At 46.8% G+C, this 24,411-nt stretch overlaps 1 protein-coding gene across 1 annotated transcript in view; it reads left to right on the top strand.

The window, feature by feature from the left end:
- Positions 1–24,411, top strand: part of SORCS1 (sortilin related VPS10 domain containing receptor 1) — a gene marked incomplete at its 3' end in the record, with an annotated part of 674,820 nt that overhangs the window by 569,596 nt on the left and 80,813 nt on the right. The window contains exons 4-5 of the mRNA XM_088465805.1: positions 2,223–2,381; positions 9,278–9,351. Coding sequence (XP_088321931.1) covers positions 2,223–2,381; positions 9,278–9,351 — 233 coding nt within the window. The remainder of the gene's footprint in view (positions 1–2,222; positions 2,382–9,277; positions 9,352–24,411) is intronic.

Here is a 24,411-nt window from a genome sequence, read left to right as displayed (position 1 = left end):
CCAGCACTCTGTAGAAGGCACTTCCGATTAACCCCTCCATTGCTAAGGACTGGTGGGTCTCATCCTCTGCACTTCAGGTGTTCCAATGGAGAGGTGGTGGGGACTTATCTCAAACTCCTGCCAGTAGTTGCTGCAGCAGGGAGCCAGGAGGGGTGAGGTTTGCTGACATCATCATAACAATGGCGGATGCATTTTGTGGAAAATTATCATTTTCAAGTGCAGGTCTTACTTAAAGGTGGATAAACTCTGAAGCAAGAGCCACTAAGTATATTTTTGGTGGTGGTTGGAAAATATATATCTACAGATTTGCTTTTATCGTACTTTCTTGCAATTTCAATAAAAATGGCGGTTTTTGGGCCACGTTGCTGTATGAGGAGAAATAAGCGCAGTGACGCTATTGTTTGGAAGTGTAAAGTTTTCTGAGAAACAAAACCGCACAAAAAACACAAAAACAGCCTAAATAACTACAGATATCCGGCCTGGTTTGGAGATGTACATTATGCCGATATTTACGCAGATGACCAATGTTATTATTACAGCGCATGTGTCACGATGCCTCTGCGATGTTGCTCGCAGAGAGGATTTAGGGCCTGATTCAGACCCGGTCGCAAGCGCTGAGTGCTCGCAACCGGGTCGATGGTGGCCCACAGCGCATGCGCACGACGTTGCCGGCTCCGTCGTGCGCATGTGCAAGACCCGGCTAGCGACGGGCAATCCGTCGTTCCGGGTCTCGCACAAAGGGGGCGAGCTGTCGATGTTGAGTGACAGCACGCCCCCTTTGGTGGGCGGGCCGGGGGGGTGGCTGCCCAAACGGAGGCATTCCCATGAGAACGCCTGCTGTTTGGAGGCGGCCCCACTGACATCACTTCCACTGACATCACAAGTGATGTCAGTGGAGAGCTTCCGGCTCTGTTAGAGCCAATAGCTCTCTGGGGCTTGCGATGAACGAGACCCTAACACAAGGGTCTCGTCGCAAGCCCGATGGTCGCAATGGTCTTGACCATCGCAACCATCATCATGGCCATTCGCTATAGCTGTGGGTGGTCAATGCGAGCGGCCAAGAGGCTGCTCCAAAAAAAAAGAAGCCCGGCCCTGATTCAGCGCGAGCGGCTTTGCATCAGGCTCTTAGTTGCAGAGTGAATGATAGTGACCGTTTGTGGGTGGTAACGGAGGGGTGGTTACAAAAACAGGGAACTGTCGCCACAGTTTCTTAGACGTGTCGGACTTAGCGACTTTGACTTAGGGCCTGATTCACTACTGATCGCAACTGCGACTACGCAAGCAATCGGCCGATTCTTGCATTCTACGCATGCATGTGAATAGCAGTGCGCGTGCAGGAAGATGCCACTGCGATCGGGACTGCGATTGCAGTGACTAAGCAGACCCATCGCAGTGTGATTGTCAGGAAGTAGCATTTGTTGTGGGTGGTGACGGGTGGGTGGTCGCCGAAACACAGGCTACCAGTGCGTTTGAACGCCGTTTGCAGGGGCGTGCATAAATTAGACACTGTGATGCCATACCCTGCCTGAGTACTCACTGCGTGGAATGACGGTAGCAATTCCTGAGTAAGGTCAGATGCAAGTGTGCGTGAGGCTGCGATGGTACTCCATGCTACCGATGGTTTCGCAGACATGCAAAGCATTACGGATGTGTGTAAGGTAAAGGGGGCGTCCTTATGTTAGGCTGCGCATGGCATTGCAATTGCAATAATTAGCATATCTTTGCGGTGAAACTGCGTGCGTAATCGCTTTTGCGATCCTTACTGAATCAGGCCCTTTATGCGCAGTTTCACTGGTGCCGTCGTCTGATCTGCGACCGATGCTTCGTCTTTGTACACAAACGCTGCGACTTTTACACAGCCGCTTGGATTTGCAGAGCCGCTAGTGGGCGTCTCCAGACATCTCCCAGCAGCTGCAGCATTTGCATATTTTGCAGCTGCGCACACAGACTCAGCAGCAGCAGCGGTAATAGCGTGCTGTACCTCTCCGTACATCTCAATCAGGCCCATTGGTGGGGAAAAGAGCCAATAAGAGCTCACGTTAAAGGCGGTGATTGGTATTTGTAGCTCTTTCATATAAGACAACTTGTGTTTTAGGTGTAGTGTAACCTCCATGTTGACCTACTGTACACTTATATAATGTATCTGTGTCAGGTATCTCTTCCCCCTCATTATATGGCTGATAATATAATATTATAATGATCCCATTCCTCTCTTCCTGCAGATTATGCTCCTGACAGACCCGGAGATTGAGAGCAGCCTGATGATCAGCTCAGATGAGGGGGCCACGTATCAGAGATACAGGCTCAGCTTCTACATTCAGAGTCTCCTCTTCCACCCCAAACAGGAGGACTGGATCCTGGCCTACAGCCAAGACCTCAAGGTGCGTCTTACAGGGACTCACAAGTGGTCTATACATCTATGTCACTTCATATTTATATACATTGTAACAGATCGGGGCTGAGTCTCAATCGCAACACATTTGCATTACGTGGTCATATCCGTCCCTTGCTATATAATGTGCCCTTTGTGGTCAGAATTCAGTTATTTTTATAAAGCATTTGATTGGTGCCAGTGATGCGCTAGTATTGGAGGCGATGGAAGATTCTGTAGCCAATCAGATGATCAGACTATCAGACTGTCCACAGCAGCAGGAGATGAGCTGATAATGTGGGTGGAAGTGACTAGTCCCCTTGTGTGATTCTTGTAATACTAGGGCTGCATGTAAGAGTTATATAGTGGGAGGAGCAAAGTCCCCAGCAGCACAGAGTGTATCAGGAGATGAGTGATGTGTTAGTGAGGACAGGGCTGCATGTGACAGGGGCAGTGACATGATGTGAGGAGGGGAATGGAGTCAGCAGGAAGCCACAGACTGAGAGTTATATAGTGGAAGGAGCAGGGTCCCCAGCAGCACAGAGTATATTAGGAGATGAGTGATGTGTTAGTGAGGACATGGCTGCATGTGACAGGGGCAGTGACATGATGTGAGGAGGGGAATGGAGACAGCAGGAAGCCACAGACTGAGAATTATATAGTGGGAGGAGCAGTGTCCCCAGCAGCACAGAGTATATCAGATGAGTGATGTATTAGTGAGGACAGTGCTGCATGTGACATGATGTGAGGAGGGGAATGGAGGCAGCAGGAGGTCACAGACTGAGAGTTATATAGTGGGAGGAGCAGGGTCCCCAGCAGCACAGAGTATATCAGGAGATGAGTGATGTGTTAGTGAGGACAGGGCTGCATGTGACAGGTGCAGTGACATGATGTGAGGAGGGGAATGGAGGCAGCAGGAGGCCACAGACTGAAAGTTATATAGTGGGAGGAGCAAGGTCCCCCAGCAGCACAGAGTATATCAGGAGATGAGTGATGTGTCAGTGAGGACAAGGCAGCAAGTGACAGGGTCAGTGACATGATGTGAGGAGGGGAATGGAGGCAGCAGGAAGCCACAGACTGAGAGTTTTATAGTGGAAGGAGCAGGGTCCCCAGCAGCACAGAGTATATCAGGAGATGATTGATGTGTTAGTGAGGACAGGGCTGCATGTGACAGGGGCAGTGACATGATGTGAGGAGGGGAATGGAGGCAGCAGGAAGCCACAGACTGAGAGTTATATAGTGGAAGGAGCAGGGTCCCCAGCAGCACAGAGTATATAAGGAGATGAGTGATGTGTTAGTGAGGACAGTGCTGCATGTGACAGGGGCAGTGACATGATGTGAGGAGGGGAATAGAGGCAGCAGGAGGTCACAGACTGAGAGTTATATAGTGGGAGGAGCAGGGTCCCCAGCAGCACAGAGTATATCAGGAGATGAGTGATGTGTTAGTGAGGACAGGGCTGCAAGTGACAGGGGCAGTGACATGATGTGAGGAGGGGAATGGAGGCAGCAGGAGGCCACAGACTGAAAGTTATATAGTGGGAGGAGCAAGGTCCCCCAGAAGCACAGAGTATATCAGGAGATGAGTTATGTGTCAGTGAGGACAAGGCTGCAAGTGACAGGGGCAGTGACATGATGTGAGGAGGGGAATGGAGTCAGCAGGAAGCCACAGACTGAGAGTTTTATAGTGGAAGGAGCAGGGTCCCCAGCAGCACAGAGTATATCAGGAGATGATTGATGTGTTAGTGAGGACAGGGCTGCATGTGACAGGGGCAGTGACATGATGTGAGGAGGGGAATGGAGACAGCAGGAAGCCACAGACTGAGAATTATATAGTGGGAGGAGCAGTGTCCCCAGCAGCACAGAGTATATCAGATGAGTGATGTATTAGTGAGGACAGTGCTGCATGTGACATGATGTGAGGAGGGGAATGGAGGCAGCAGGAGGTCACAGACTGAGAGTTATATAGTGGGAGGAGCAGGGTCCCCAGCAGCACAGAGTATATCAGGAGATGAGTGATGTGTTAGTGAGGACAGGGCTGCATGTGACAGGTGCAGTGACATGATGTGAGGAGGGGAATGGAGGCAGCAGGAGGCCACAGACTGAAAGTTATATAGTGGGAGGAGCAAGGTCCCCCAGCAGCACAGAGTATATCAGGAGATGAGTGATGTGTCAGTGAGGACAAGGCAGCAAGTGACAGGGTCAGTGACATGATGTGAGGAGGGGAATGGAGGCAGCAGGAAGCCACAGACTGAGAGTTTTATAGTGGAAGGAGCAGGGTCCCCAGCAGCACAGAGTATATCAGGAGATGATTGATGTGTTAGTGAGGACAGGGCTGCATGTGACAGGGGCAGTGACATGATGTGAGGAGGGGAATGGAGGCAGCAGGAAGCCACAGACTGAGAGTTATATAGTGGAAGGAGCAGGGTCCCCAGCAGCACAGAGTATATAAGGAGATGAGTGATGTGTTAGTGAGGACAGTGCTGCATGTGACAGGGGCAGTGACATGATGTGAGGAGGGGAATAGAGGCAGCAGGAGGTCACAGACTGAGAGTTATATAGTGGGAGGAGCAGGGTCCCCAGCAGCACAGAGTATATCAGGAGATGAGTGATGTGTTAGTGAGGACAGGGCTGCAAGTGACAGGGGCAGTGACATGATGTGAGGAGGGGAATGGAGGCAGCAGGAGGCCACAGACTGAAAGTTATATAGTGGGAGGAGCAAGGTCCCCCAGAAGCACAGAGTATATCAGGAGATGAGTTATGTGTCAGTGAGGACAAGGCTGCAAGTGACAGGGGCAGTGACATGATGTGAGGAGGGGAATGGAGTCAGCAGGAAGCCACAGACTGAGAGTTTTATAGTGGAAGGAGCAGGGTCCCCAGCAGCACAGAGTATATCAGGAGATGATTGATGTGTTAGTGAGGACAGGGCTGCATGTGACAGGGGCAGTGACATGATGTGAGGAGGGGAATGGAGGCAGCAGGAAGCCACAGACTGAGAGTTATATAGTGGAAGGAGCAGGGTCCCCAGCAGCACAGAGTATATCAGGAGATGAGTGATGTGTTAGTGAGGACAGGGCTGCATGTGACAGGGGCAGTGACATGATGTGAGGAGGGGAATAGAGGCAGCAGGAGGTCACAGACTGAGAGTTATATAGTGGGAGGAGCAGGGTCCCCAGCAGCACAGAGTATATCAGGAGATGAGTGATGTATTAGTGAGGACAGGGCTGCATGTGACAGGTGCAGTGACATGATGTGAGGAGGGGAATGGAGGCAGCAGGAGGCCACAGACTGAAAGTTATATAGTGGGAGGAGCAAGGTCCCCCAGAAGCACAGAGTATATCAGGAGATGAGTGATGTATTAGTGAGGACAGGGCTGCATGTGACAGGGGCAGTGACATGATGTGAGTAGGGGGATGGAGGTAGCAGGAAGACACAGACTGAGAGTTATATAGTGGAAGGAGCAGGGTCCCCAGCAGCACAGAGTATATCAGGAGATGAGTGATGTGTTAGTGAGGACAGGGCTGCATGTGACAGGGGCAGTGACATGATGTGAGTAGGGGAATGGAGACAGCAGAAAGACACAGACTGAGAGTTATATAGTGGGAGGAGCAGGGTCCCCAGCAGCACAGAGTATATCAGGAGATGAGTGATGTGTTAGTGAGGACAGGGCTGCATGTGACAGGGGCAGTGACATGATGTGAGGAGGGGAATGGAGGCAGCAGGAAGCCACAGACTGAGAGTTATATAGTGGAAGGAGCAGGGTCCCCAGCAGCACAGAGTTCTGTATATAAGGAGATGAGTGAAGTGTATGAGAGGATAGGGGTATTGGCATGATGTGAGGAGGGGAATAGGGTCAGCAGGAAGCCACAGACATAGGGGCCTATTTAATAACCAGTTCTGCCATTAAAGCATGTAGAAACTGATGTCTGCATGCTTTAGGGCCATACTTGACTACTTTTGAAAAAGCATATCAGGGAGAGTGTGAAAGCAGCACCTGTGAGCGAGGCAATAAAGTGGGCGTGTCCTGCTACAACTGGGAGGTGTGCTATAATATATACTTACATCCAAATGTAAATGAGTCCCAAAGCAGTCTGTAAGATCTATTTGTTGATGAAAACACACTGATACTTCTCAGAAAACACATTTAGCCATAGGGATCATTGTGCCTTATACCCAATGCAGGGAAATGATACTAATACATGTAACCATAGGGATCATTGTGCCTTATACCCAATGCAGGGAAATGATACTAATACATGTAGCCATAGGGATCATTGTGCCTTATACCCAATGCAGGGAAATGACACTAATACATGTAGCCATAGGGATCATTGTGCCTTATACCCAATGCAGGGAAATTACACTAATACATGTAGCCATAGGGATCATTGGGCCTGATTCAGACCCACTCGCGAGCGGCTGTCCGCTCGCAAGTGGGTCGATGTTCTGGACTGAGCATGCGCACGACGGAGGGAGCTCCGTCGTGCGCATGCGCCAGACGCGACGAGCGAAGGAAAGTCCTTCGCTCGTTGTGTCTGATCAAAGGGGGCGTGCTGTCGATGTTGATTGACAGCACGACCCCTTTGGTAGGCGTGCCGGGGGCGTGCCTCTCTGACGGGGGCGTTCCCATGGGAACGCCTCCCGTCAGAAGCCGGCCCACTGACATCACTAGTGATGTCAGTGGGAGTGATTTTGGCTCTGATAGAGCCAAAATCACTCCGGAGCTTGCGTTTGAAAACCTCAACCGCAGGCTCCGGCTCGCAGTTTCAATGGTCGCGATGGTCATGACCATCGCGGCCATCAAACTGCACGCTCGTATAGCCTGTGGGTGGTGACCCACAGCTATACGAGCGTCCAGGAGGACGCTCCATTCTCATGGAGGCCAGCCCTCATTCAGAGCGTGCGCTCTGCTCAGAGCGTACGGCTCTGAATGAGGGCCTTTGTGCCTTATACCCAATGCAGGGAAATGATACTAATACATGTAACCATAGGGATCATTGTGCCTTATACCCAATGCAGGGAAATGATACTAATACATGTAGCCATACGGATCATTGGCCCTCATTCAGAGCCGTTCGCTATTTGCGGTCGTTCGTTTAAAAACAAGGGGTGGCTATTCAAATGATCCGTACGCACATTGCAGTCTGTTCACACCTCTAAGTCTGAACGAACGAGCAAAACATACGCTCGTTTATTTGTTAAAAACGCCCCCTGGCCGCTCGCACCATACGTCATGTCCGCTATTTATTAGATTAATCGAGTACATCGACCAGCGTATGAACTGCTCGCTATTCTTGTGGTTGGTGTTTGCTACCACAAATTTGCGAGCAGTTCTGGCTATAAAATAACCCAGTGACGTGGACAATGACGCTGCTGTTTTAAATATACACACCCATAAAACGCCCGTTTTGACCTTTAAGCACGCCTGCGTTCGGATCTCCACTCCCCATTTTCAAGCACCTTCCCCTGTTACCACCCACATACGCCTCATTCTGTCACTCAAAATAGCAGGCACTCGCAATATAGCGTACAAACGATTTTCGGCCGCACTGACTGGTTCGCGCATGCGTACTAAAAACCGTACGCATGCGCAGATGTGCAAACATCGCTCGGAACGAGCATACTGCCGCTAACGAGCGGCTCTGAATGAGGGCCATTGTGCCTTATACCCAATGCAGGGAAATTATACTAATACATGTATGCATAGGGATCATTGGCCCTCATTCAGAGCCGCTCGTTAGCGGCAGTACGCTCGTTCCGAGCGATGTTTGCACATCTGCGCATGCGTACGGTTTTTAGTACGCATGCGCGAACCAGTCAGTGCGGCCGAAAATCGTTGGTACGCAATATAGCGAGGGCCTGCTATTTTGAGTGACAGAATGAGGCGTATGTGGGTGGTAACAGGGGAAGGTGCTTGAAAATGGGGAGTGGAGATCCGAACGCAGGCGTGCTTAAAGGTCAAAACGGGCGTTTTATGGGTGTGCATATTTAAAACAGCAGCGTCATTGACCACGTCACTGGGTTATTTTATAGCCAGAACTGCTCGCAAATTTGTGGTAGCAAACACCAACCACAAGAATAGCGAGCAGTTCATACGCTGGTCGATGTACTCGATTAATCTAATAAATAGCGGACATGACGTAGGATGCGAGCGGCCAGGGGGCGTTTTTAACAAATAAACGAGCGTATGTTTTGCTCGCTCGTTCAGACTTAGAGGTGTGAACAGACTGCAATGTGCGTACGGATCATTTGAATAGCCACCCCTTGTTTTTAAATGAGCGACCACAAATAGCGAACGGCTCTGAATCAGGCCCATTGTGCCTTATACCCAATGCAGGGAAATTATACTAATACATGTAGCCATAGGGATCATTGTGCCTTATACCCAATGCAGGGAAATTATACTAATGATCCCATTTGAATGTATATATCTCTGTCATTTTTATATATAACAGCTTCATAATGGGGGCAATTACGGCTATATCAGGGAGAGTTGGCTAGTATGTTAAGGGCAGTGTCCAGTACTTGTTCAAAATAGAAAATCAGGAGATATCTCCTGATTTCCGCCCGTCAGCCACCACAGCAGTTGTCCCTATAGTTTTGTATGCGGATATATTTATTTAACAAGAACTTGCCTGCGTGGGCTAAATTCATCTTTAGATAGGTAGGGTGCGACATCCTCCAGTGCTGAAACATCCCTTCTCCCTGTAGAAAGAAATGGTGCAGTCCAACAACTTTTAACAAGTAGCACGATGCAAAGTGGAGACCCCTACTGTTTGCTACATAGGAGGGGCAGTTGTTCAAGAGGTTGAATGGTCCTGAAATGAACAATGTAATTCACTATAACATGTTCAACTTCTATACTAATCTACTGAAAACTTCTGACTCCCTCATCTCTCTCCCCCACAGCTGTACAGCTCATCGGAGTTTGGGAGGCGTTGGCTGCTTCTCAGCGAGTCTGTGACACCAAATCGATTTTACTGGTAAGATGCTGTCACTAACCCTCCCTAGTGATGACTCCAATGGGACGATGTACTGTACTGTATATATCCATTGTCTATTTCCTGCTTACGCTCAACACTATTTTCTCCTTATTACTCTCCACTGCACCAACCATGGAAAAGGTCGTCTAGTGTCTTTCTCCATTCTAGGTATTGACATTGACCAAAGTCAGTGTTAGGAGACTTAGTAAGTGTAGCTACTAAACTGTTGAGGGTTTCAGCAGTAGGGATAGCCATGGACCATCAATGATTATGGATGGTTTTGCCATCGATGGTAGAAGGGGCAGTGAAGGGAAAAGGGCTGAGAGTAATAAACTAAAATGACCCAGAACTGTGATAGAAGAGTGGGACCCGATTAAACAGATGCTGTGTAATAGTCGCGGCTGTCTGACTGTGGCATTAATATGAACCCAGTATCAATGGAGTCATTCACATGAGCAATATATATACTACCGTTGAAAAGTTTGGGGTCACCCAGACAATTTCGTGTTTTACATGAAAAGTGACTTTTATTTATCAAATGAGTTGCAAAATGAATAGAACATATAGGCCCTGATTCAGAGCCGGACGCTCTGACCAGAGCGCTCGCTCTGAATCAGGGCCCTCCTCCATTAAAATGGAGCGTCCTCCTGGACGCTCGTATAGCTGTGGGTCACCACCCACAGCATATACGAGCGTGCAACAAGATGGTCGCGATGGTCTTGACCATCGCGACCATCGGACTTGCGAGTGAAACCCTGTGGTCGGGTTTCACAACCGCAAGGCCAGGAGTGATTTTGGCTCTATCAGAGCCAAAATCACTCCCACTGACATCACTAGTGATGTCAGTGGGGCCGGCTTCAGACGGTAGGCGTTCCCATAGGAACGCCTCCGTCTGGCAGGCACGCCCCCAGCACGCCCACCAAAGGGGGCGTGCTGTCACTCACCATCGACAGCACGCCCCCTTTGATGCGAGACTCCGAGCGAAGGAAAGTCCTTCGCTCGCCGGGTCTCGCGCATGCGCACGACGGAGCTCCCTCCGTCGTGCGCATGCGCAGTGGGGAACATCAACCCACTTGCGAGCGGACTGCCGCTCGCGAGTGGGTCTGAATGACCCCCATAGTCAATACTAAAGAATGCTCCTTTTGCAGCAATGACAACATTGCAGACCTCTGGCATTCTAGCTGTTAATTTGTTGAGGCAATCTGAAGAAATTTCACCCCACGCTTCCTGAAGCACCTCCCACACGTTGGATTGGCTTGATGGGCACTTCTTGCGTACCATACGGTCAAGCTGCTCCCACAACAGCTCAATGGGGATGATATCTGGTGACTGCGCTGGCCACTCCATTACAGACAGAATACCAGCTGCCTGCTTCTTCCCTAAATAGTTCTTGCATAATTTGGAGGTGCGTTTTGGGTCATTGTCCTGTTGGAGGAAATTAGCTCCAATCAAGCGCTGTCCACAGGGTATGGCATGGCGTTGCAAAATGGAGTGATAGCCTTCCTTATTCAAAATCCCTTTTACCTTGTACAAATCTCTCACTTTACCAGCACCAAAGCAGTCCCAGACCATCACATTACCTCCACCATGCTCGACAGATGGCACCAGGCACTCTTCCAGCATCTTTTCACTTGTTCTGCATCTCACAAATGTTCTTCTGTGTGATCCAAACACCTCAAACTTCGATTCGTCTGTCCATAACACTTTTTTCCAATCTTCCTCTGTCCAATGTCTGTGTTCTTTTGCCCATATTAATCTTTTCCTTTTATTGGCCAGTCTCAGGTATGGCTTTTTCTTGGCCACTCTGCCTAGAAGGCCAACATCCCGGAGTCGCCTCTTCACTGTAGACGTTGGCACTGGCGTTTTGCGGGTACCATTTAATGAAGTTGCCAGTTGAAGACCTGTGAGGTGTCTATTTCTCAAACTAGAGACTCTAATGTACTTGTCTTCTTGCACAGTTGTGCACCGGGGCCTCCCACTTCTCTTTGTACTCTGGTTAGAGTCTGTTTGTGCTGTTCTCTGAAGGGAGTAGTACACACCGTTGTAGGAAATGTTCAGTATCTTGGCAATTTCTCTCATGGAATAACCTTCATTTCTAAGAATAAGAATAGACTGTTGAGTTTCACATGAAAGTTCTCTCTTTCTGGCCATTTGGAGAGTATAATCGAACCCACGAATGTAATGCTCCAGATACTCAACTAGCTCAAAGGAAGCCCAGTTTTATAGCTTCTCTAACGAGCAAACCCGTTTTCAGCTGTGGTAACATCATTGCACAAGGGTTTTCTAATCATCCATTAGTCTTCTAACGAGCTTAGCAAACACAATGTACCATTAGAACACTGGAGTGATGCATACTTGCCTACTTTTGAAAAACAGTTTCAGGGAGACTATAAACGATATTAGAATGCGCTGCGATAAGTGCTACGTGGGTCCTAGGGGGCGTGTCATGCTCTGCCCAAAAGGCATGTCTAGCTCCACCTATGAGCATATCGAATGCCGCACAGCGGTGTGTCCTGCAGTGGCTGGTAAAATAAAAGTACTAAATGCAGCAGGCTGCCAGGTGGGGTTTGTGAAAGGGTGACATGTGCAGACATAAAATATCACTCATTTAAATGATAACTGGCATTGCATCCGTGCCAGAATCAGCCCCAGTATTTGACTCTGGTTGACTTAACCAATATGAGTACGCTAACAAATTATTTTTTAAACCTCCACTTTTGGGCAAAAGTGGCAACTAGATTGGCAAATAGTTCTTGTCTACCGTCTAAACCATATGTTTCTAGGATTAGAAACATATGATGCAGCTAATATTTCAACTTTCCATAAGCATATTTGTGGATTATTCTGACCTGCCTGTTTAATATAAAATTATATTTCTAAGTTGTGCCAGTGAAAACATAGGGGTCAGTGCCATCCTACAGACACACACACACACACACACACACACACACACACACACACACACACACACCCTGCAGACAAACACACACAGGGTTCAAAGCCAGCCTAGAGACACACGCACCAGTGCCAGTTCACACACACAAACACACACAAGTGCCAGCATACACACACACACACACACACACCAGTGCCAGCATACACACACACCAGTGCCAGCACATACACACACACACCAGTGCCAGCATACACCCACACACACACACACACACACACACACACACACACACACCAATGCCAGCATACACACACACACACCAGTGCCAGCATACACACACACACACACACCAGTGCCAGCATACACACACACACACACCAGTGCCAGCATACACACACACACACACACATACACACCAGTGCCAGCATACACACACACACACACACACACACACCAGTGCCAGCATACACACACATACATACACACACACACACCAGTGCCAGCATACACACACATTACACACACACAGAAGTGCCAGCATACACACACACACACACACCAGTGCCAGCATGCACACACAAGTGCCAGCATACACACTCACACACGGGGCAGTGCCAGCATATGGAGCTGCTGTAGGTAAAACCTTAGACACTAACCCCGGGAAACAACAGGCAATCCTCCTCTGCCCTCTCCTATTTTTTTTATATATTTATAAACTATTTATTGTATTTTTTATACGTAGTTAAGCCTGCACAGATCAGTATGATCTGTGCAGTGTTTTCAACCCGCCCACAAAGGCGGAGCCACTTTCAGGGGTAGATGAACAGCACGCACATTTGTTGTATTATTATGATGCCATTTAGCTATAAATATGGGGGTCACAATGGCTAGATTTCTCCAAGCTCCCCACACATGAAATACGGTTTAGTAGCCTCGTAGGGTCGCCAGCGTTGCGTCACTTTGCAGGACTTTAGGTGATGCATTTACGCCGTACAAGGGCTTTCATCTTATTAATTCACTATAAAATGGGAAGCACAGGGCCTGATTCAGAGCCGCTCGCTGCTGGCGTGCGTTCGCTCTGAATCAGGGAGTGTTTCTTTTCTTTTATTTAGTCCGTCGCGATTATCGCGACCATCGGGCTTGCGACGAGACCCTGTGGTAGGGTCTCGGGTCCCGCAAGCCCGAGTGGACTTCCTGCAGGAAGTCCACTACTGACATCACTAGTGATGTCAGTAGGTCCGCCCTCAAACGGTAGGTGTTCCTCTGGGAACGCCTGCTTTTGCCCAACCACCCCCCCTCCCAGCCTACAAAAAACGGGGCGAGCTGTCACTCACCATCGACAACCGCCCCGTCTTGTAGCGAGCCCTGCAGCGACTGAAGCTCAGTCGCTCGTCGGGGCTCGCGCATGCGTACGCAGGACGCGGCACGTGCGCAGACCATAAACATCGAGCCGCTTACGTGCGCTGTGCGCTTGCGAGCGGCTCTGAATGAGGCCCACAGACCATTCAGCTAATTGTTTCTGCAGAATATTGGGATCTGGAGACGAGCAGCCTAAGCGCTATCTTATTATAAATAGCCTGCGAGCGTCTGTGAATATTGAGCTGAGGAACAGCATTGCAGCTATTAGCTGCTGTTTCTTGATTATACATGAAGATATTTAATGTATTCAGAAGAAGCTGAATAGGGCTGGTGCGTTCTGTACCCTATTTTGCTAGGAATCACTTGAAATGGTGACAGCTTTAGGAAAAGTATAAAGGTTTCTCCCACGCATTTCAGTGCCAGTTTGTAGCTATGAAAATATTCCAAGAGAAATTACAGAAATCTATACACAGACCGTACAGAAAATGTAAATGATATTGTGCAAGAGAAGGCGGCTGTCTCATTATAATAACGGTGCCAGGATGTCAGTGTAACTCCTTCATTCCCGGGAGGTCAGGGAACGTTGGGTTTATGTGATTGATCTGTGCCTAATATATGGTACACTCTGACCCTAATCATAGCTGGAGCCTGAGGCAGGGGGTTACCCCACATAGGGGCAAAGACAAAATAGGTTAGAGGGGGCAATGGGACAAGGTCTTCCAGGAATATATAGCTATTCAAAGTATATTACTATGGGGGAGATATATTATTATTTTTTTTTTTTTATTACCAGTTATTTATATAGCGTACACATATTCTGCAGTGCTTTACAGAGAATATTTGTCCATTTACATCACTCCCTGCCCCAGTGGAGCTTACAATCTATGGTCCTGATTCAGAGCCGGACGCTCTGACCAGAGCGCTCGCTCTGAATCAGGGCCCACCTCCATAAATATGGAGCGTCCTCCTGGACGCTCGTATAGCTGTGGGTCACCACCCACAGCATATACGAGCGTGCAGGATGATGGTGACCATCGCGACCATCGCCACTGCGAGCAGAAGCCTGCGGTTGAGTTTCTCAACCGCAAGGCCAGGAGTGATTTTGGCTCTATCAGGAGTGATTTTGGCTCTTTGGAGGCGTTCCCTTGGGAACTCCTCCGTCTGGCAGGCTCGCCCACCAAAGGGGGCGTGCTGTCAATCAACATCAACAGCATGCCCCCTTTGATCAGACACTACGAGCGCATGCGCAGTGCAGACCATCGACCCACTTGCGAGCGGACAGCCGCTCGCGAGTGGGTCTGAATCAGGGCCTATATTCCCTATCACATGCGCACACAAATACACACTAGGGTTAATTTTGTTGGGAGCCAATTAACCTACCAGTATATTTTTCTGGAGTGTGGGAGGAAACCGGAGCACCCAGAGGAAACCCACGCAAGCACATACAAACTCCACACAGTTAGGGCCGTAGTGGGAATTGAACCCATGACCTCAGTGCTGTGAGGCAGTAATGCTAACCATTACACCGTCTGTCCTGCCCATTATATATTAAAGCATAGAGATAGATAAAGTGGATGGAGATAAAGTACCGACCAATCAGCTAGTAACTGTAATATCACAGACTGTGCTTGAAAAATGACAGTTAGGAGCTGATTGGTTGGAACTTTATCACCATCCAATTTATATCAAAAGACTACTCCTACTGTAAATCCATTCTACACGTGGCCACAAAATGTACCACGTTCTTACTCCCACCTCAGCCAAACCTCACAGCTAATTGCACTGACCATTCTCTCACAGAGAGTAAGGTATACAAAATGGCGGAGCAAATGCGCAACTGTAAAGTTGTATGACCAGAACTTTGCACCTTTGTGAAATGGCCCCGTCTGCCAGAATACGCATTTAGGAATCTATTTATGCCACTCCATAAAGCAGAGAAGCCCTATCTCTGGTGTCAATATCTGCTTTCACCAGAGGTAAGATTTGTAGCTATTTATCAAAGGATACCACATACCAGTGTTGGCTAACCTTGACACTCCAGCTGTTATGGAACTACATAACCCAGCATGCACTGCTACAGTTTTGCTATTAGGGCATGCTAAAACTGTGGCAGGGCATGCTGGGATATATAGTTCCCCAACAGCTGGAATATCAAGTTTAGCCAACACTGCCACATACTGTGGGCATTGGTGTATCTACAATGAGTGCAGGGTTTGCTGTGCACACAGGGGCCCACACACCGCTCACCCTGCACCCATGTTTAATAGTTACCTCTCCAGAGACCCATGTCGGCATTGCAACAGCAGCGCAAATCAACGGCACCTTGGCCATTTTCCTGGAGATTTGCATACACCATGTTACAGAAAACCTGCGCATGCAAAGTAGTTGTGTCCGCAGTACCAAGGTGCCAGCTCTATGTTACCGAAGACCTGTGCGGCCACTTGCATCCTGACCGCCCACCTCTGTTGCGGTCGTTTGGCTGTGGGTTAACACCCACAGCTCTAACGACTGCTCAGGTGATGGTCGCGATGGTCAGAGACCATCGCGACCATCGGGGCTTACGACGAGACCCTAGGGTAGGGTCTCCCTTGTCGTAAGCCCCGGAGAGCTTCTGGCTCTGTCTGAGCCGGAAGCTCTCCACTGACATCACTAGTGATGTCAGTGTGGCCTCCCCCAAACGGCAGGCGTTCCCATGGGAACGCCCCCGTTTGGGCTGCCACCCCCCCGGCCCGCCTTCCAAATGGAGCGAGCTGTCAATCAACATCGACAGCTCGCCCCCTTTGGATCGAGACCCGCTACGACCAGCGCTGTCGGTCGTAGCGGGTCTCACGCATGCACACGACGGCACCGGCGCCGTTGTGCGCATGCTCTGTGGGGGGCCATCGACCCAGACCGAGCGCATCGGCGCTAACGACCGGGTCTGAATAACCCCCAAAGGACTTAGGGCCTGATTCAGACCCACTCGCGAGCGGCTGTCCGCTCGCAAGTGGGTCGATGTTCGGCACTGAGCATGCGCACGACGGAGGGAGCTCCGTCGTGCGCATGCGCCAGATGCGACGAGCGAAGGATTTTCCTTCGCTCGTAGTGTCTTCTCAAAGGGGGCGTGCTGTCGATGTTGACTGACAGCACGCCCCCTTTGGTGGGCGTGCCGGGGGCGTGCCTCCCTGACGGGGGCGTTCCCAAAGGAACGCCTCCCGTCAGAAGCCGGCCCACTGACATCACTAGTGATGTCAGTGGGAGTGATTTTGGCTCTGATAGAGTCAAAATCACTCCGAGCCTTGTGGTTGAAAAACTCAACCACAGGCTTTTGTACGCAGTTTCGATGGTCGCGATGGTCACGACCATCGCGGCCATGAAACTGCATGCTCGTATAGGCTGTGGGTGGTGACCCACAGCTATACGAGCGTCCAGGAGGACGCTCCAGAATTATGGAGGGCGGCCCTCATTCAGAGCGTGCGCTCTGCTCAGAGCGTACGGCTCTGAATGAGGGCCTTAGTCGCAGAGTGACTGACAGTTATGGCCACGTGGGTGTTAGCGCAGGGGTGGTGAGAAAAACGCGGACGTGTTGCGGCTGTTTTATAGGAGCATCGGATCCAGCAACTGCGTCTATGTACGCAGCTTCACTGGTGCCGGCGTCATAGTTCCGTCGTCCCGACGGCTACTCAGATGGCCGATGATCGATTGAACTGCAGCCGATGTTGCAACATTTTATGCAGCTGCAGCGACTTTTTGCGCAGATGGCTGGGTTTGCAAAGCTGCCAGTGGGCGTCTCAATACGTCTCCTGGCAACTGCGACATTTGCAGTTGCAACGGGATTAGCGCAAATCTGTGAATGAGGCCCAGTGCATGTACTGTATTACAGATCAGTTATTAATTCATATCACAAGAAAATACAGATATTTGTACTGTTTTCTGTAAATATGTCACCACTACTGAGCAATGCTGTCTATGCCGTTAAACTGGGGAAGGGTAACATATAAATAATACCCTGAGAACGCAGCTGGTTATATAGACACGCCCATAACACGCCCACGACACTCCCATAACACGCCCACGACAGTCCCATAACACGCTCCCGCATCGGGTATTTTTCGTGTTCACGCCCACAATAGGTAAAGTACCAAATTCTCCCATCTCCCTTCCCAATCATTTACTGTAATTATCTATTCCTGCAAATCGGTGCCTCAGTATCACAGGCTGGATTACAGAGTAGCCTGCGCTTCCAGCTATCAGTGGATACGGAGGTCTGAATTAATGGCATTGGGTTTCATTTTAGCCAAACAATCAATGAATCAATAGGTCTCCTCTCATTCTTGCTGGCACGTATGAGCAGGGGGGCAAAGCATCGATTTTGCCCACCCAAAAATCTTTCAAAATGTTAGCGAATCAATCACCAAGCTTTCAAAATAATGTAAATGAACATAACAAAGCACAGACATAGCAGAGATGATAAGATACGCATCTGTCAACACTACAGCCCTGGCTACTAACTAATAAAAGATGTAAACATTTACAATGGATCTGGTGGTGTAGACTCAGGGGTACATGTGCAGCGATAGCCGGCGAGTTGTGAGATTTTTGTGTTTTTAGATGCTGCATTTTACACAGCAATATTTTTGAAGACAAAACCAACCTGGTTTTGCCTTTGATAAAATTGCTAGGTTAAATACAGCGGCTAAATTGCCGAAATCCCACGTCTGCCTCCAACTCGCAGGCTATTACACCTGCCACCTCAGGGGAGGAAGCCATTTTGTTGTGACTGCACTAAAATTCCTGACACTGCAGCCTCTCATTTCATTGGAAACAAGGATATATTTAGAATGTATCTTAGAGACCATTAATGTTACTAAGTCAGAGCCTCCATGATTTTACTGATATCAAATAAATAAATAGGCTATACACAAATTAGCAGTTACAGCTATGTGTAAAAGTCAGGAAATTCAGAGCTGGTCTGGTCTTCAGGAAAATGGCGCCTCGTATCAGAAATTAAGGTGAAACCGTAAAGCACCTCTACGATACAAGGTTTAATAGTAAATATGTATTAGCAAATAGATCGAGATTTTATTGACAATACTTTGTGGGTCCACCACATGCAGTGATTACTGCAGAAACCCTTCTTGCATAATTTCTGACATTCTGGCTGCCCCCTCCAGGAAGGAGCAGCCAGGTTTGCTTAGCAGGGGGGCGGGACCGGCATAGGGGGCGCAGCCAGGCACATTACTCTGTATTTAGGGGCGGAGCTAGGGGCCTGACCACACAATAACTGCATTTTGGCCCCACCACCTCTACACAATGCTGAGATTTCCACCATTGCGAAACAGGGGGCGGGGTCATGATGACGCAATTCAGCGCAAATCAGCCCCCCCACCCCGATGTGGCTGTTTGTGGCTTACTTGCAGGGAGGACTGGAGGGGCTGGAAGGCTTGCCTACTTTTCCAGAGGCTCCCAATTTTCGGGAGGCTCCCAGCTGAATCGGGAGAGTAGGCATGTATGCCTTCTTGGCAAACTGTCCGCAAGTTCCTGGACAACAGCAAGCGGTAGGTATTACCATTTCGCCTTAAGTACAGTGGCCAACTGTGACACTGAAGAAGGTAGAGTTGACCTAGAATGGACCCATTGCTCCAATTCGTCCAAGAGGTTCTCAACGGGGTTAAGATCTGGACTCTGAGCTGGCCAGTCCATCCAGGTTACTGAATTTTCTGTATACTAGTTCAGCGTCACCCTGCAAACATTGTTTCGTTGTCTCCGAAGAACTGCAAGTGCAAGGGCCTCCCTACCAAGTGTTTTTAGTGGCCATTTGGAACTCATGTGCAATGGTATGCATTTCACTTCCACGGGGTGTCCAATTACTTTTGTCTACAAATATATATATATATATATATATATATATATACTGCCCATTTCACACATCATAGACAAAAAAAATTTAATAAAAACTTTGTTGTTTTATTTTATATTTAGATTTATTTTTGCAAGGAAAGCGTTTATTTACCACTTGTACAATCCCCCGAGCTGGCAGCTGCGTTCACTTCGAAGTGTTCTGTCAGCTCCACGTATCTGCTGAAAGTCCCGTTTACCCCTAGGAGCTACAGACACATTCTCATAGGAAAGTGCCGTTTGTTATTGAAACGTTCAGCGGAATAATCTCGTTCGGCGCCTAAGATTTATGAGAGCAGATTCGCACCGGTGCAGATATTTGCAGGAGATAAATCCCTCAATACAAATACTAGCTATAATTGAATTACAAAGCCATTACCATGTGTGGAATAGAGAGATGTTATGGCTGTATTTGAACAAGATAATGTTTGCTTAAGTATTTCTGCTCATCCAGTGATTCCGCTGCAGGTAGCTGGCAAAACATTCTTATTCCGCTTACTCTTATACGGGATATTACCTCTGGAGATGGTGTCGCGGGCTTGCAAAATGATGGCATCGTCTGCGGTCTAGTCCTTTCTCTCCTGCTAGACGTCTGTATGCTGTCTAAATCAGCACCGCTGCTAGACTATGAATCAGAGGTGTTGGCCTGATAAGCCTTTAGTGACTACCCTTGTTTCCAAAACTTAGTTAAATCTCATTGGAGCGTTAGGTAAGAGTAAATCCGGGCTCCTCAGTGACCACCTGGCCTGAGGTGGGAGACTAAGATACATAGTGGATGATCTAGAATAGATCAATATGGGCTAACAATTGCGCATGGTGATATACCTCTGTGGGTACTAGTACCCCCTGGGGTACTTGCTGTGATGATCAGGGGCACTTAAACAAATGTCTGCAGTGGTGGGGCAGGATCCAGGTGAGCATTACATAGCATTACACTGGTGAGAATAGGCAATGCCTAGAATTGATGACGCATACTGTAATATTGAAGATAAAAATACTTTGGGCGCAGCAGTGATGCTAACATATGCTGAGTAATCATAATACTGGAGATTTTTCCCTTTTTCACACACACTATTCTATACTTTACTGTTCTCTTTACATTTTTTCTTGCTAAGGCACTCTCATTCTGCGGACGAATGTAAGTGGATCTGCACTGACCATACCAGATTCACTTGCCCAACGTACTGCACAACAGCAGATGCCTATAATCTTTATATTCTACCTCTATGTATAGGAAGGGATCCGCTCATAGGGTGTTCTATACACACAGTAAGACACCTTGCATCAGCCATTCCTGCCATACAGAATAGAGAGACTCTCATTCTGATCATTTTTTTTTCCAATTATTTAAAACCGAATAATTTGTTTATCCATTCATATCCTCATTTGGTAGTATTGCATATTGCAGAGATAGCCATTTATATCTTCTAGATGATTCAATATATGGATAAACTACTGAGGAGGATACCTGTGTACTCTGATCTATAGCCATTTTAGGCTTTAAATATCATTTTATACCCAGAACTTTGTTGCTCGCAGTGTTTATATATACCATTAACACCAATTGTTTTGTGTTACACAATACCCCTTATTTATAGGACCTATACTACCTGGTATATAAGTTAACATCAACTTTTAATTGATCATGCTGTGTTTGTATTAGGTGGTCAAAGTACGCTATTGAGGGATTTTTCACCCTGTATATATTATTATATTCTGATTAAATTTCGCCTACTGTCTGACAGTGATATACTAAGAGTCATAATTATGGACATATGCTTATCCTTTTGACTCCTGTCAGTCAGTGTTTTTACAACTGGGTCCAATTGCGACCAGTGATCTTGTCTATGTTGTTTTGTGTTTATGTGTATTGTATGTAAAGTTTTTTTGTATATAAAACTTATCATCCTCATGATTTTATTGGTGTACTAGTAAAAGCTATATTTTATTTATGAGGTAGGTTGAGTGCCCCAGAAAATAGAGTACTTTCTTTCTCTTTTGCTTCGTAATCATAAGGTTACTCAGAATGGCCGCTGGAACTCCTCTGCTGGGGCCGGAAAATCTGCGTCAGAGGGCGGAGACCCTGTCCTCAGCATGTCAATAAACTGGGGCCAATCCATCCCCATTTTCTGAGTTACAGGCCATCTCCGTCCTGTCCCCATCCCCAAATGACTTCAGTCTGTCACTGTGAAGCCACAGCTGCATCTGGTTTGCAAAAATCTCTGAATCAGGCCCCATGTTCATATTGTATGTTGCTATCTACTATTATGTGTTACTATCTATTATTATCTGTTACTATCTGTTACTATCTACTATTATGTGTTACTATCTGTTACTATCTACTATTATGTGTTACTATCTGTTACTATGTGTTACTATCTGTTACTATCTACTATTATGTGTTACTATCTGTTACTATGTGTTACTATCTGTTACTATCTACTATTATGTGTTACTATCTGTTACTATCTACTATTATGTGTTACTATCTACTATTATGTGTTACTATCTATTATTATCTGTTACTATCTGTTACTATCTACTATTATGTGTTACTATCTATTATTATCTGTTACTATCTGTTACTATCTACTATTATGTGTTACTATCTATTATTATCTGTTACTATCTGTTACTATCTACTATTATGTGTTACTATCTGTTACTATCTACTATTATGTGTTACTATCTGTTACTATGTGTTACTATCTGTTACTATCTACTATTATGTGTTACTATCTGTTACTATGTGTTACTATCTGTTACTATCTACTATTATGTGTTACTATCTGTTACTATCTACTATTATGTGTTACTATCTACTATTATGTGTTACTATCTATTATTATCTGTTACTATCTGTTACTATCTACTATTATGTGTTACTATCTATTATTATCTGTTACTATCTGTTACTATCTACTATTATGTGTTACTATCTATTATTATCTGTTACTATCTGTTACTATCTACTATTATGTGTTACTATCTATTATTATCTGTTACTATCTGTTACTATCTACTATTATGTGTTACTATCTATTATTATCTGTTACTATCTGTTACTATCTACTATTATGTGTTACTATCTGTTACTATGTGTTACTATCTGTTACTATCTACTATTATGTGTTACTATCTATTATTATCTGTTACTATCTGTTACTATCTACTATTATGTGTTACTATCTGTTACTATGTGTTACTATCTGTTACTATCTACTATTATGTGTTACTATCTGTTACTATGTGTTACTATCAGTTACTATCTACTATTATGTGTTACTATCTATTATTATCTGTTACTATCTGTTACTATCTACTATTATCTGTTACTATCTACTATTATGTGTTACTATCTGTTACTATGTGTTACTATCTGTTATTATGTGTTACTATCTGTTACTATCTATTATTATGTTTTACTATCTGTTTCTTTGTGTTACTATCTGTTACTATATGTTATTATGTGTTACTATCTGTTACTATCTACTATTATGTGTTACTATCTGTTATTATGTGTTACTATCTGTTATTATGTGTTACTATCTGTTACTATGTATTACTATGTGTTACTATCTATTATTATGTATTACTATGTGTTACTATCTGTTACTATCTATTATTATGTGTTACTATCTGTTTCTATGTGTTACTAACTGTTGCTATGTGTTACTATCTATTATTATGTGTTAATATCTGTTTATATGTGTTACTAACTGTTGCTATGTGTTACTATCTATTATTATGTGTTACTATCTGTTTCTATGTGTTACTAACTGTTGCTATGTGTTACTATCTTTTATTATGTGTTACTATCTGTTTCTATGTGTTACTAACTGTTGCTATGTGTTACTATCTATTATTATGTGTTACTATCTGTTACTGTCTGTTGCTATGTGTTACTATCTGTTACTGTCTGTTGCTATGTGTTACTATCTGTTACTGTGTTACTATCTGTTACTATCTGTTAAGCACAATGAGTCCCTGATTCATTACAGATCGCAACTGCAAATGCAATTGCGATTACGCACACAGTTTCACTGTGATAGTATGTTAATCAATTGTGATCGCTATGCCGCTGCTGCACTACACAAGGACGCCCACTTTACCTTACACACATTCATAATCTTCATAATGTTTAGCAAGACAGCAAAACCCTCGGTAACAGTGAGTACCATCGCAGCCTCACGCACACTTGCACAAGCTTTGACCTTACTCAGGAATTGCTAACTTCCACGCACGCTATCAGGCTTCAGGCTGCATAGAGCATCACAGTGGCTAATTTATGCACGCCCATGCAACGGCATTCAATCGCACTGGCACGCCTGTGGTTCTCCTCCCCCCCGGCCCACAAACGGCACTTCCTGTCCCTCACTCTGTGATGGGTCTGCGTAGCCACTGTGATCGCAGTGGAGCGTTCACGCATGCGGCGAGTACGCATGCACAGTGCATAACAATCGGCCGATTGCGTGCGTATTCGCAGTTGCGATCCTTGTTGAATCAGGCCCCATGTTCATACTATCTATTACTATCTGTTAAGCGCACTGAGGGCCTGATTAATCTTGGATCACAGTTGCAAAGAGGCACGCAATCGGTCGATTGTTGCGTTCTCCGCATGCGTATCCATAGCAGTGCGCGTGCGCAGACTAGCAACTGCAAATAGAACTGCGATTGCAGAGGCTACGCAGACTCAGAACAAAGTAATTGATAGGAAGTGCTGTTTGTGGGTGGTGTCGAGGGGTGGTCGGCCGAACGCAGGCGTGCCAGTGCATTGCAACACCGTTGCAGGGGCGTAGATAAATGATCCACTGCGTGGCCATAAGCAGCCATAGCACTGATAGGGTGCGTGGCTGGTAGCAATTTCTGAGTAAGATCAGGGCTTGTGCAAGTGTACATATGGGTCCGATGTTACTCGATGTTACCAA

The sequence above is a fragment of the Taudactylus pleione genome, unplaced genomic scaffold, assembly GCF_031769625.1.
Source record: "Taudactylus pleione unplaced genomic scaffold, aTauple2 ptg000008l, whole genome shotgun sequence".
Lineage (NCBI taxonomy): Eukaryota > Metazoa > Chordata > Amphibia > Anura > Myobatrachidae > Taudactylus > Taudactylus pleione.
The sequence above is the reverse complement of the archived record's forward strand: the minus strand, read 5'-3'. Positions and strand labels throughout refer to the sequence as shown.